The sequence below is a fragment of the Mus caroli genome, chromosome 1 (genome assembly GCF_900094665.2).
Source record: "Mus caroli chromosome 1, CAROLI_EIJ_v1.1, whole genome shotgun sequence".
In the NCBI taxonomy this organism is placed as follows: Eukaryota; Metazoa; Chordata; class Mammalia; order Rodentia; family Muridae; genus Mus; species Mus caroli.
Window position 1 is genome coordinate 122,821,297 of NC_034570.1, and position 14,532 is coordinate 122,835,828.

A 14,532-nucleotide genomic window follows, 5' to 3' on the forward strand; every position below is an offset into this window, starting at 1 on the left:
TTGTGAGCCACCATGTGGTTGCTGGGATTTGAACTCTGGACCTTTGGAAGAGCAGTCGGGTGCTCTTACCCACTGAGCCATCTCACCAGCCCTATGCCCAGCTTTTTATGTGGGTGCTAGGGGTCAAGCCCCGATCACCATGCTTGCAGAGCAAGTACTTAACATACTGAATTATCTTTCCAGGTCCAAGCTGTCATTTTTCTTCAGCCAATGGCCGCTCTAGACCTGGAAATGTGTCTATTCAAGAAGCAGGGAGTCGAGGGTGGCAGAAGTTGCTCAGGTATTTACTCATCTGCCAAAAAGTAAATATGACCCAGCCTCTGTGGTCACAGGTGAGGGTCATACTTAGCCACCACCCACCTGCCCAGTGACACATGCAAATGAGCAGCCTAAATCTTGGACACCACCCCTGACAAGCCCTTTTTGCAATGCCACCTTGTGGTTTTCCTCCTGATGTCCTCAACAGCAGTCAAGGCAATGGCTCTAGGAAGGAACACCCTAAAGAAAACATGTGATACTTAGACCTCCATGGCCACCCAGACCCTCAGCTGCAAGCCATGGCTCTAAGAGGCACCTCAGTGCACTTCCTTCTTCCCCAACTACAGTGCAAAGAGACACAACTTCAGATTTCCCAGTGGATGCATCTTATGAACTTCCTCTATGCCAGGAACCACAAGCAGGCTAGAACAGGCCCAGCACAGACATGTTGGCCGCTTCTGCTAATGAACACACAGTGGAGAGGTCTTGAGGTCCACCAGGCTCTGCCCATGTCTCCTCAGCATAGTGTGTATGTGTGTGTGTTTCAGGGAAGACCCACATATTACTGGCATGGGTCTGAGATAGGATACCCTTGACCCTGCGGCAGGGTGCACGAGACTATTCCCAGCACATTCTTTATTTCACTGACCCAGTGTCCCCAGGGAGAACAGCCAGTGAGGAACCTGACATCATCTCCTTAGCCTCTTCCTTCTTTCCCCAAAGTCCCAAGTCTGGCTCTGCTTCCCTCTCAACCCCGAGAGCTCCTACTCAGAACATGGGGGAGAGGAGCGTGCCAGAATGCCTGGAAAAAAACCGAATATGACTAAATACAAAGCCATCTCCCCAGTCAGGGCTGGCCTTTGCAGAGTCAGCTGCCGCCAGCACTTCCTGACCCAGTAGGGGAGAGCTGGAACTGAGCCCTGTGAGAGAGAAGTGCTGGGTGGCTCCAGACAGCAGAGTTAAGACCATCCATCTGGGAGGGCAGAGGTGGCCTGCGGCAGGAGGACAAACCAGGATCCATCAACTGGGAGCAGGCGCCGGGCACTGACTAAAGCCAGGGCAAGGGACATAATGGGCAGGGCCAGGGCGTTTACATGCCCTGCGCACCCACAACTACTTACCCTCCAAAAAATCTTACCATCTCTGGAATGCGAACAGGAAGAGTTAGGGATGTTTACTGATCTATCACCAGTCTTAATAACACCCCAGGCAGGGCAAGAGCGGCAAGCAGCCGCCCTCTATGGGTAACTGAGCAGTGAGAGCCAGCAAGATCCCTGGGAGGGCAGGGATGTGACACACGCCACCTTGCCATGTCTGGCAGCTGCCTATGATAAAGGGGCTGAGCACTGGGCCCACAGTGGGGAGACGTGTTGGAGGCCTAGATGCCTCAAAGTCTGACAGGTCTGGCAGCATTAACTCTATCTGAAAGGTTCCTGCTAGCAAGCTGGCCAAGAAAGCCCCAGGCAGGTGAGTGCTTGGCAGAAGCCTCCCACATTCCAGCCTTGTGAGGCTGGCTACTTTGAGGATGAGTGTGGCAGCAAGTATGGAGATGGGTTTCTTCAGAGCAGAGGCATTGCTGGCACGTGAAATGTCCTGGGTAGTTCCCCAGACCTCGGCTGGCCTGGCCCAAGCCTCATTCACCAGTGTATTCTCCCTGGCTGGAATTCGCTCTGCCAGTCCGGCAGAGTCCTCCCTGCTGGCAGAGGCTGATTTCCTTGTCACGTTCGCTCGCCACTCAGGGGGCTTACCTGCCAAGCTTGCCACCGGCTGCTTCAAGAGCGGGATTGGAAAAAGGGAAAGATCCCAGCCCGCCCCGACCTCATCAATTCCCTGCCACCTAATGACTCTCAGCTCCAGCAGACGAACACACACATTCATTACCAAGTCTAATTAGGCCGTAGACAAGCGACATTAATCATTTTTGACTATACCTGGGATTCAAGCCCCCATATTCTACAATCATGGCGTTCCATGCTCTGATGAATGGGGGGTGGGGATCGGCTCACATTTAATCCCCTGCTTTCATCTTTTGAGAAAATGAAGGAAAGAAAGGAAAACTAGGGGTATGGACTGGAGAGTCAGGGTCCCACCGCTGCCGTTTCCCTGTGTTTTAACACCGTCCCCCAAAAGGCCTTTCCTAAGCAAACTTCAATTAGATCCAGGAGAGGAGAAAACTGGGTGTTTGTCATCTTTAACAACAAAACCTCAATGTCAGAGCCTAATTTCCCCAGCTTCCCAAACATAATACAGCTCCAAAGTAAGGAAAACCTAATCTCCAGCAGTGCTGGGGGCCCTGGGCAAACAGCTCCCAAGTGCCCAGAGTAAACCCTGGACTGCGGCAGCACATCAAAGGGCAGAGGCCAGGATGCTTTCTATGAAGACTTTTGTCTGCCACAGTAGGGTGGGGATGGGGGAGTAGCCAAAATCAGGGTCCTAGCAGACTTGCAAAGAGCCCCTAATAGAATAGGTGAGCTGCCACCTGGGTGGCTCCAATCTCACAGAGGATCTAAACCAGTTAAACCCAGCCATTAATACAGCAACAGGAAGTAGAGGAGAGCAGACAAGCAACTCTGAGACACTGAGCAGCTCTCAAGAAGCAAAGTCAGGAGCCCCTCCCTAGGCATTCGGCAGCGAGTACATGATTCTCACGATGTAATCAAAGTCTATCACAGGTGGGGGAGGTGAGGGGTCTGAGCCCCAGGGAGGCCCCCTTTTTAGACCAATCATTCCAATTACTTTTCTTTATTATACTCATGGCTCTGGATAACTACCCCTTCAGAGGGGCTCTTTCTTGGAGCCAACCTGGGGTACCCACACATCAACAGTTTTCAACAGATACCTGAAATCTCCCCCCCCCCCTTGTTGAGAACTTGACTTGGTTTCTCCGACTACCAGACCATTTCCTGGCCCAGGATCGTTCACACACCCACTCAAAGGAGACACATGGCAGGCGGCCATCTTTATGTGCCTTCCGCACAAGAGAGGGCAAGAGGCAGCTGGAGGAATTCCCAGGTTGTTTGCTGCTGACTGCTATCTCTGGGAAGGTTGGAGTTAGTGCCTACCACCCCCACCCCACCCCACCCCACCCCACCCCACCCCACCCCAAAAGAAAGCATGGTGGTTCTGAGAGCTCTCATCTCTGCAAGCATTTGCATCAAGCCCACTGGCTTTCCTTCCCTATCTAACACATTCGATTTGTGTGTGTGCATGTGTCACACAGGTGTTGTGTGTCTGGAAGCCAGAGGTCAGCATAGATTGTCTTCTCAGATTGTTCATCATTTTATTTTTGAGACAGCGTCTCTCATTGATCCTGGAGTTTGATCAATATAGCTAGACTGGCTGACCATCAAGTTGTTTCTCTGGTATTGGCTTAGAGGTGAGCACTATATAGGGCTAGGCTTTTTCATGAATCTTATACCTGCTCGGCAAGCACTTTATCAACTGCACCGTCTTGCCAGCGCTCAGACTTAGTCCTGAGCACTGGCTCTGAACTTAACAGGGTTAACTAGCACTGCTACAGACCTTCGAAGTACGACCAAGCGTAAGCGAGGCAAGGCAGTTCTCTAAAACGTCCCTTATTGAAAGCCCATTTGTCCACCCAGCTCCCACCCAGTGTCAGCCTCCTAAACAGACAGATGTCATTCACAGCCCCACTGGCCTTTGAGTCTCAGTGGTGTCAACATGCATCTGTTTCCAGCCACTGCTTAAGGAAACCAGCATGGTGCTCTGCCGGTCGCAAGTGCTGCTCGGAAAGGCTTCTCTCTCTAAGCCAGGTGCAGAGGAGTCTCGGACACGGGACTGTGGGTTTCATCCCAGCTGGCTTCCACCTGAGGCGCTAAGGCAGGGATGCCATGTCTAGCGGACACTTCACATACCTAAACTCCCAAGATATACTATCCACTTCCTGCTTTCAACTCCACCACCAAACAAAGCTTGAAAACCGTACCCCATGCTTATACTATGCGGCAGAGTGAGCCCCAGGTAGCCATTAACGCTCTTAAATGGGAGGAGACAATGGTCACACTTATATCTAATTGGACGTTCATTGTGTACCCTGCCAGGCACTTTTCTAATCAACGTGCACATATATGATTAATACACTGAATCCCCACATTAACACGATGCTGTAGATAAGATCATTATCCCCACTTTTTAAAGACAAGTGAGGGCAACACAGAGATTCATGGGGTCACACAGAGACTAAGTAACATTTCGGATTCAAAGCCGGAACTTTGGTTCTAGTTTGAGGTGTGCGTGTGTGCCTGTGTCTATGTGTACAAGTAGCTCAGGTTGACCAGTGAGGGCCAGACAGGACTCTGCCGGTCTCCACTCACCGTCCAGCACTGAGGTTACAGGCATGTGCTACCATGCCTGCTTTTATTTATTTATTTTAAATGTGGGTTCTAAGGTTCAGGTCCTCATGCTTGCTTTGCCAACTGAGTTGCCCCCCTCTTCCCAGCTCCAGGATTACCTTTCAAAACTTCCTTTTCTGACCCATACTTTTCAAAAATGAAAATAAAAAAATAAACCCTCTCAGAGAGCCAGACCTCAGCTTAGCACCAGATGTCTGGTGAGTCTGTCCCGCACACCAAAACTGTCTCAACTTTCTCCTGGTCAGCCGAACACTCACGGCTAGTTAAATATTAAAAAAAACAAACAGAGATTCCTTTCTGTGGCTTTCCTGGCTTCAGTTCTGCTGCCTCTTTGGTGTTCAGGCATCTCTGGCTGGTAGGAAATTGACTACTCCGGGGCCACAGGAACCCAAGAAAGTGAAAGGACCTCAGCAAGTCACAGGCCAGTGGGGATGCCTTGTGGAAGGAAATGGCAGGGAGGACACTATTTCCCAAGTGCTGGAAACTATTTAGGGACGGAGCAAGGAAAATAAACAACTCTAATGTGGTATGAGGATGCTCATTTTGCCACGGAGTACTGCACAGATACCCATAGAATCCTGCCAACACAGCATCATTGCTAACCAGAAGAATATCACAAACTCAGTGTAAAGCTGACAGTCCCTCAAAGTCTAAACAAGCGGGAATTGCAACAAGCATATTCTCAGACAGTGCAGCTTCTGGAATTTGAGCCTTAGTAGATCCATAACAGTGAATCCACTGCCTCGTCCTCTGTGTCCAGGGCTAGTGGGTACTGCAAAGCACTCAGGAACACGGAGGGAGATAAAGCTAGCAGCGGGCCCAGAGGTAAGTTGCACTGGATTCGTCTGCAGGTCAGCAACATTTAGAAGGGACAGTAGTCCGTGCACAGGACTCTACATGCCCAGCCCTCTCCTCAACAGGCACCTGTATGGGGAATGCTCATGGTGGGAAGAACAGCTCCCATTTTTTCCTTTCACATATTCTGGAGCCGCTGAGAGGGAGTTGCTATGGGCTACAGTGAGGGTAGTAGTGCTAGCTGCTGCTGTCCAGTGTTGCAGTCTAAAGGAGGCAACAGAGGACGGCCCTTTACCAAAAGATGTGACTGTAATCCATGTCCACAGATGATTGCGGGAAGCTGTCATTGCACTGTGTGCTTCACATGTTCAAAGGAGCTACGTAAACACATGGGTATGAGTATCCTCTGGCAACAGCAGATCCCTGGGTTGGTGGGGAGGAGACTTATTACAGGGATACACAGACTCACCATTGGCGAGAGGTAATGATAAGCCCTAAAAAGAGTGCAGACTTGCTCAGAAACTCTCTATACTTGTGCCCAATGTTACAGTAAGATTGGGAGAAGTCAGCAGGCCAGTGGGGATGCCTTGTGGAAGGAAGGAACTGGCGGGGAGCTTAGTGATTTTAGGGCTGGAAGGTGGGTGCAGGGGGACAGGAGGAGGAAGAGGAGGCCACGAGGCACAGTCACACACTGGAGCAGAGTATAGAGCATTGAGTCAGATGTGGAGGGCTGAGGAGGCCTCAGGTGCAGGTGACCTTGGCATCTTTCAGCCTCACAGCCTGTTTCCATTCAAAGCCTAACCAGGCTTCCCATGCCAACAGCTCCCTAGGAGGAAGAGCCTGAGAGAACCTGAGGTGACCACCGAATCATCTCCCCATTAACCCTAATAAGTAAGGGTCAAACACTCACTTCGTTATCAATATCACTACCTAATTTTTAAAACTCACAACTAAAGGAAGAAGAGGGTGTGCGTAAGACACAATGACCTTGTGGAGAGCCATCAGTCCCAACCTGCAAACAAGCTTGCTTGCGCGCACGGGGGAGAAGGCTCATACCCGTCTGAAGATACGTAACTGTACACATACAACTACCTCTGGTCAGTGGGCAGCCATTAAAGGATGCCAGGCACTGGACAGCAGCTGTTCCCAAAGGTAACCTGCCTAAAGTTCGGACTGGCCACAAAAGGCAATGGCCTCCTCTCCCGGGCTCACAGCCCTTCACCTCGCGCACCTTCCCCGCCCTCACTCACTAGCGCAGCGCAGCGCCTGCCGCAGCACCTCTCGTCCGCACAGGTCACACCAGCCCGGGCCGCCCCGCAGCGCCAGTTCCACGAAACGGTGCCCCTCGCCTCTCTCGGCCAAGACGCGGGGATCCTGTGGCTGCTCGAAGATGCTCCTCACGTCGCGGGGTCGGTGCGACCCAGGTCGCAGCCGCAGTCTAGGCTGCAGACCGGGCCGGACAGGGCGAGCGTGTCGGCAGTCCCGGGGTGTGGGCTCGGGGTCCCTCCGGCCACTCCTCCTGCCACCGCGAACCTCTGACTCCCTGGCCGCGGGGATCAGGGCCGTGGGGATGCAGCGGCGCGGCCGGGCGGGAGGTGGCGGCTCGGTGCCACCCAGATTCTGCAGATACCGCGGCGGCTCGGGGTCTAGGAGCAGCGGGTAGGGACGCTGCCCGATGGCCGGGGAAGCCATGGCCAAGGCCCGCAGGCGGCGGCAGCTCCTGAGCCTGGCCAACAGAAGGGGCGGCTCCGGTCGAGCGCGCTTTTAAAGGGCCCGCAGCCCGCGGGCGGGGCGGGGCGGGGCGGAGCCCACGGAGAGGCCGGAAGGGCAACACGCGCGACTGCGGGTCTGAGCCGCGTGGATTTAGGAGTGACTCGGCGACTAGGCGGTGGTGAAGGTCCGAGCACCCGAGAGGCTTCGCGAGCTCGGTAGGCGCCGGCTCCTGCGCCTGTCTCCAGCTCTGCCCCGTCCCCTCTGGGCGTCTCCCAGGGCGCCCTAACATCGGCGGGGCGGGGAGCAGGTGGGAAGGCAGGGCTTTGGCACCCTGGTGTGGCCCCGGGGCGGGAGCTAGCCCGCCGCTGTCAGCAAGGCGGCCCGCGGATTCTCCGAGCTGCCCGTGGGAAGCTGGCTACATCAGCTCTCTCCCTTCTCACCTCTGCTACATAGACTGCCCCTCCCCGAAGACTGGGATTAGAGTGACTGGTGATCCTTGGTGATCCGGTGATCATGAGAGACCTCTCTGTGCCCCATGGGTGGACAGGAGCTTTCCTCCCGAATTACGCCCCTCCCCCCTTAGTTGCTGGAGTAATCACTGCGGAAATGAATGCCAATCCTTTACACACCTCCTTTGGTATGGAAGGTTCACCTGAGCAGGGGCGCAGGGTGGAGAAGTCCGCATCCTAACAGCACCAAGGGGTGTGCCATAGGTTCCTGTCTGGCTTAAGGTTATGTCGCCACCATCTTGAAAATCCTTATTCTTAACCCGGCCTATTCTTTTTGCACTGGGTCTTGAAAATTATGTAGTGGTAATAACTAGTGGGCCTGTCCACAGTGCCGTCTAAAGGGATAGAGAACAGGTGGGACTGTGAATTTTCGAACTTGTGCCCCGTCGGTCGGTCTAGCAAGGTAGGCTAGCAAGGGTCCTGGGCCCTCTAAAGGCTGGTTTTGTAGCTGCAGGCGCCTTTGCTCTTTCCAGTTCTGCGGTTCTGACTTAGGCCTAGCTCACATTCCCGCCTCCCCCTGCCCCCCTTAAATTACAGGTTTGATTGATTTAGTGGCAGTCACCAGCAAGCAACTTTGGGAATAGAGTCACTGCACCAAATTCAAAAATTCTGTATTTTGGGTCTCAGCAAACCACTGGTAGAAATGTTGGGGGAGGGGCATGTCTATAGTGAACGTGTACACACTCTTTCTCATTATTTATTAAATCATACTGGATAGCAATGATTCATATATACTTTCACAGTACCGGTGTTTAATATAGGCAGGGTTAAAAATGCATAGGTTCTCTCTGCACACAAGCTACCTTATAAAAGGGATGAGAATCCTCAGGTTAGAGTATTGGGAGCAATAATGTATGTATAGAATGTGTGGGGATTCTGAAAGCAGACCTGGAATTGTCTATAAATTCGCCTACGCGTTAATCTCCAGGGTTCTTTCCGGGCTAGTGATGGGTCTCCCCCTAGTGTCTGGCTGGGGAATCCTCACTTTCACTTTTCCTCTCGAAGGTAAATTTAGGCAGTGGCTAAAAGTCCAGTGACCAGGGAATTCCCAGCCTTCCCTGCTCCACAGCCTCTCCACCCCCCCCCCCCCCCCCCCCCCCCCCCCCCCCCAGTGGTGGTAATCAGAATCCTGCTCCTTTCAAGTGGATGGCAGAGGAAACGTTCCTGGTCTCTGGGCCTCGTTTTATTCACTGGTTTCTGGGGAGTGGAAAGGACTCCAAACTGATAGAGTTATGATAGGGCGGAGGGCAAAGAGGCCTCCACTCTGCCCCTCCACCCTTCCTCTTGCTCTCTTTACATCCGTGCTCCATGCTTTGGAGGCCGGCCAGCCCTAGAGGGCTTTTTAAATCACAGCTTGCTGGCAAGTTCCTGTGTCAGTAAGTCTGGGCTAGGATTCTAGACTTGTATTTCTAGCACGTTCTCATAGTAGCATTTGTACTGATGGTCCACTGTGAGAACTATTGCTCTAGAGCCATAGCAGGGTGGAGGGAAAGGACCTGCCTGTTCCAGAGCTGGGTTCCTTGTAACTGAGAGAGCCCAGCAGGAACTTTTCCTTGGCACTTTCTCCCAAAGTGTGATGGGGGAAGTGCAGCCTGGCTTTATGCTCTTTTCCTCCTCCTCTCTAGGGTTTCTGCAAGCAGCTCTCTGGCTTCTTGCAGAAACCTGTATTGCATGTAAAAGTTTGCTTTGTTTCTACCCTGTGTCTATCCATCTTCTTCACAAGGTTGGAAACCTGTACCTCTCAGGGGTGCCATGTTTTGGGTACGACCTGGGACAGAGACCAGCTTGAGTGCAGGGTGATGGTTTGGTGTGTAAGTAACAGGATTCTGGCAACACACAGCCCTGGGAGGCCAGTTCTGAGACACAATTTATGAATAATGACCAACAGCCATCATCTCTGTCCTTCTCTCGCCCAGGCATTCCAAGGGTCTGTCGTTTGTGGCTAACTTTGATTCCCTGGCTGAGAAGGCTCCTGTGAGGACATCAGTGTCAACTGTTGTCCACTGAGGCTGGCTGGGACAGTTAGGTGTGCGGCTTCCCCAGCATGGGGCTACATAGAAGACTCTGGTTTGGTTTCCCTGTGGCTCTGATTTGATGGAGAGTGATGACTGCTTCTAGAGCTGATGGGGAAATGACATGGAGCCAGAGCTCCTGGGATGAAGACAGATGATGTGGATGGAGATAGTATAATGCCATGTCATATGACCCACCCAAAACTTTCTCAACTTTATCTTAAGATCCATCTCTCTGAGACAAAAAAAAAAAGTTCAGGGTGGGGGAGTAACTATCCCCCAACCTCAATAGGTGTGGGACTCACCTCTTTAATTTAATCTTTCCCAATCCAGTCCCCTCCCATGTCCCATGATAGAACATCTCCTTCTCCTTCCAATGCACACACACACACATACACACACACTCTTCCTCCAGGGAAGAAGTGGGAAAAAAAAATCACCAAATCACTCAAACCCCTCTAGTTCAGGTAGAGAGACATCACCTGGGGTGATGGGTGCCTGGCCAGCGGCATCTTTGACTTTGTCCTTGGTCACCAGGCTTCAAGGTCTCACCACATCTGCTGGAACATCTACTGGGAGGTTTTGTTTGTTTTGCTTTGCTCCTTAGCAGATCATCTTGGCTCAGCGTGGGGTGGGTCACTTTTCCCAGCTGTGACTCATTCCAGGAGAGAGGACACGTTGCTTTTATTTGTGACCAAGGGGAAGGAGTATGGTCAAGGCTGCTTCAGAGGTGGTCTGATAACATGTTATTTCCCCTGTTGGGTGAGTTATTTCAAGACAACCCCCAGCCCCAGCCCCTCGCAAGAAAGAGAAGGGGAAGACAGACATGGCCTGGTTTTCCAAGGGGAAAGAAAGCTTTGTTTTATCTGACTCTGAAGCATTTGAAGCTGCTTAAAATCTCTGAAGGTTTTCGGAAGCTCTGGGGATGTTGGTAGTCATATATAGGATTACTATGTCAGTCAGGATAAGTTATGTTGCAAATGCAGCCCCATATCTCAGTGCATCAGACAATAGAGACCTCTTTCTCACTTATGCCCCATGTACAGGATGACAAGCACTCAGAGTCACTCAGGACTCCTGCAGACCCCAGACACCATATCTAATACAGCCAGTCACTGTGCCAGGAGGAAATGGAGAAATCCCTGCTGATCCTCACTGGTGCTTAAAAATCTTGGTCACTTCCATTCACAGGTCACAGACCATCCTGTACAGGGAGAGCCGGTAACAGCACCTCACTGTGAGCTCAGAGTCGGAGAAGAGTCGGGGTGGGGTAGCTGACCATCAGCACTGATAGCCTCTGCAGTCCTCGGGGACACAGAGCCGTTATTAATTTCTTAAGCCAGGTACCCCTCTAAGATCCACTGTGTATTAGGTGTTTGTCCAGGCACTGGAGGTCTGGCAGAGACACACAGTCATCAAGCTTGCTCTCTAGTGGGAGAGGCACCCAGTAAGCCATAGGTGGGATGCCTGTACACCAGGACTTGAGTGGTTTTGAAAACAAATGCAGCATTTTTAGGAGACAGACGGTGAGGTGGTTTTGTATCAGATTAGCCCACTGGGTCTCAACCCTCCTAATACAGTTCTTCACGCTGTGGTGATCCCCAGACACAAAATTATCCTTGTTGCTATGTCATAACCGTAATTTTGCTACTGTCATAGGTCATAATGTAAACACCTACATTTTCCCGGTGGTCTTTGGGGGGTCGCGACCCACAGGTTGAGAACTACTGGATTAGACAGCCAGGCTCTTTCCTAGATCCATCTAAACAGAGCTAAATGGAGAAAAACCCGTGTCTGTGAGCAACAATGTTCCAGGCTAAGGGAGCAGCAGATGCAATGGTCCCTAAGCATCCCCCAAATCTATGAATACAAATGTGCCCAAACATTCTCACGCCCTACTGGCATGATGTCTGACGACTGGCTTATATTTTATAAGAGATTTTGATTAATATGACACATGAAGCACAGAAAATGGGTCTGAAGCCATGGAAGATAAGACTGTGTGATCCTTGTACAACATTTGAGGGAGATGCCTAAGGCCTTCTTCTTCCTGCTTAGGCTACGCGCTTCACAGAACGCTCAGTCTCCACAAGAAGGGGGGTCTCTCGCAACTTTCAGTGGCAGGTGGGGGGGTGACACTTCACATTGCTAGAGAACAGTAAATCTGTGAGGGTCTCTGGTAAAATGTGCAATGGCCAGTGTCCCTACTTTATAGATTAGAAACAGAGGCACGGGATCATGTGACTGACACAGAGCTCCTTGCCTGGATTCTAGACCATTCAGACCTATGTATTGGCCTTTGCACTGCCTGCTGGGATGGGAAGGGCTGGTGAATAAAACCGGTGTGAATACAAGTGCAGGGTGAAGAGTCAGAATCCATATCCAGTGTTCTTCCCATCTGACATCACTCTATTTCCTTGGTCAGGTCCAGGTGTCAGGTCCTGCACCCCAGGGTCATCCCAGGGTCACCCATCACTCTTATCTGTATCCCTACTATCTCCACCATCCTAATGGGAGTTGCAAGTGACCTTTGATTTGCCCCCTCCCTTGGGTCTTGTTGCTCTTTCTGACCCTCTTCTCTCTGCAGGGCAAATAGGGGGTGCTGGGTCCAATAGAACGAGCACAGTTGTAGGCTCATAGCCAACGTCTGGTCCAAGGCAGGTTTTTTAAGCCATGAACTGATGCTCTAGGGATAACGGAAGGAAGGCACCCTGAGACCTTCAGGGCTATGGGTAAAGAAGAGGGGACTTAGCAGTGTGAGCAAATCCTTCAAGGCGCTGAGCACTGCGGTGAATTTGCTGCATCCAGAGGAGGCCTGGATAAGCACCATTGTGCATTCTCAGGCATGACTTTAAAAAGTTATCTGCTTATTTTGTGTATGAGCAGAGGTCATAGGACAGTTTGTAGTGGTGCAGGGTGGGTTCTCCTCTTCCATCAACCCTGTCACCAAATGCTTGTGCTCCCCAGGGAGTTTTCTCTGCCCTTGACAGTGCTTAGGGACAAAAGTGTGTGTGTGTGTGCTCCTGAAAAGTGTTGTCGTTAGGCTGGGGCAGCAGGTTCATGGTGACTCCTCCATCTGCCTATTGTCAGATAGGCAGTCTTTCCACCCCAGGCCGCAGCCAAGCTTGTGATGGGCTGGCTTGTGTGCACACACACACTTTTTCCCCTGCCCTGGAAAAAGTCAGATATTCCAGACATACTCGTCAGCAGCTTTCATCCTTCAGCCAAAGGGGAGACTGCAAGCCACAGGCACTTATATTCCAGGCTCTGGGGCCTGGTATGGTGGCAGCTAGCCTCAGCCTGGGGTTAGGGCAGATTAGCAAGCACGGAGGGGCTTGGATGACATTATGGGCTGTCTTTACCCCGCCTCAGCCCCACTCCACCCACCGCTGCCACTTTTTCTATCTCTGATGCTCCCATTTCTGCCCCCCCCCCAGTGTTTCTCCCTCTCTTTCTCTCTGGCCGCTCTCGTTCCTCTCCATCTTTCACCCTCCTTCCCTCCCTTCTTCCTCTTTCCTTCCCCCTCCCTCCCTCTGGTGAGGGAGGTATGGAAAAACCAAGGCCCTAAAAGGCAGTTGTTCTGACTTGTCAGCCTAGAAACATCAAGTACCTTTGGGTCACCCTGGTTCAAACCTTAACCTTTCCCACTAGGGTTGCCCACTCTGGTGGTTTGAGTGAGAATGGCCGCCAGAGGCTCCTATGTTTGTTTGGAAGGATTAGGAGGTATAGCCTAGTTGGAGGAGGTGTATCACTGGGGGTGGGGTGGGCTTGGAGGTCTCAAAAGCCCATACCAGACCCCATATGTCTGTCTGTTTGTCTCCTCTTCTCTCTCTCTCCCTGTCCTTCTTCAGCATTATGCTTGTCACCATGCTCCCCACTACAATGATAACGGACTAACCCTCTGAAACTGTAAGCAAGTCCCTCAACTGAATGCTTTCCTTTAAGAGTTGCCTTGGTTATGGTATCTCTTCACAGCAGTAGGACAACTGAGTCCCCCACTCAGAACCCTTCCTTCCTGGTGACATGGTGAGTTATAGTCTGATCTGGGCTATACAGATTCCATCTCAAAATAAACAAACAACCAAACCCCTAACTTTAAAATCGGGCAGGAAATTGTTGAAGTATGTAAGAAGGGCTTTCCAAGAGTCAGTGCTGTAGAGATGGGCCATGCAAAAGCCAAAGGCAGAAACGGAAGGATGGCCAGGCCATTGAGGTCCATTCTGCCTTACTCGGGCTTCCCTAGATTCAGCTGTCCAGGAGGGGTAGGAGGAGCTGCCCAGCCCAGGGGCCATTCATGGGTCATCCTAAACTCTGCCTCACCAAGGACTTACACCACTAATGTAGATTCCTGGCCCACACACCTCCCCTGCTACTTAGATTCAGATGCTGGGTGGGACCCTGGAATTTTACTTCTAACCAGATACCAGTCTCCAAGAGCAAACTGTGGAGTCTACACAGCTCTACAGCACCAAGGCGTGGATGGAAGCTTTAGTCTCGTCCCCAGCCCCCAGCTGCCTATTCTCTAGCCTGGGGAGCTTGGGTAGCTCTCCACTCTCCCAGATAGGACCCTACCTTGAGCTGGTCTATTCTCAGATGATGCCTAGATACATCTAAATGCAATGACATCTTTCTAGATGTCTGTAAGAATCCAAACCCCTCACTCAACCAGAGACCTGCAGCGACTACATCTCTGCTTCCCAGAACAGAGACCTCAGCACCAGGGAGGTCTAACTTGAAGAAGGAGCACTGAGCCCACTATGCACTTCAGAACTCTCCGGTCTATTTCTTCTGTGACTTTCCACCCTCCACACTGGCACTCAAGAATGGTATCTTTAAATACCAGTTGGACTTGACTTAAAACCAGTCTGGTTC

The 14,532-nt window shown here is 51.6% G+C and overlaps 1 protein-coding gene across 2 annotated transcripts in view; it reads right to left on the reverse strand.

Moving 5' to 3' along the window:
- Rassf5 (Ras association domain family member 5) overlaps window positions 1-7,160 on the reverse strand; it is a 66,954-nt gene extending 59,794 nt beyond the window's left edge. Inside the window, exon 1 of one of the 2 annotated variants that reach the window (XM_021160848.1) lies at window positions 6,677-7,160. In XM_021160848.1, the coding sequence (XP_021016507.1) occupies window positions 6,677-7,118 (442 nt within the window). In that variant the 5' untranslated portion in view covers window positions 7,119-7,160. The remainder of the gene's footprint in view (window positions 1-6,676) is intronic. The other variant, XM_029479910.1, reaches the window with a different exon arrangement.
- Window positions 7,161-14,532: the final 7,372 nt, after the last annotated feature.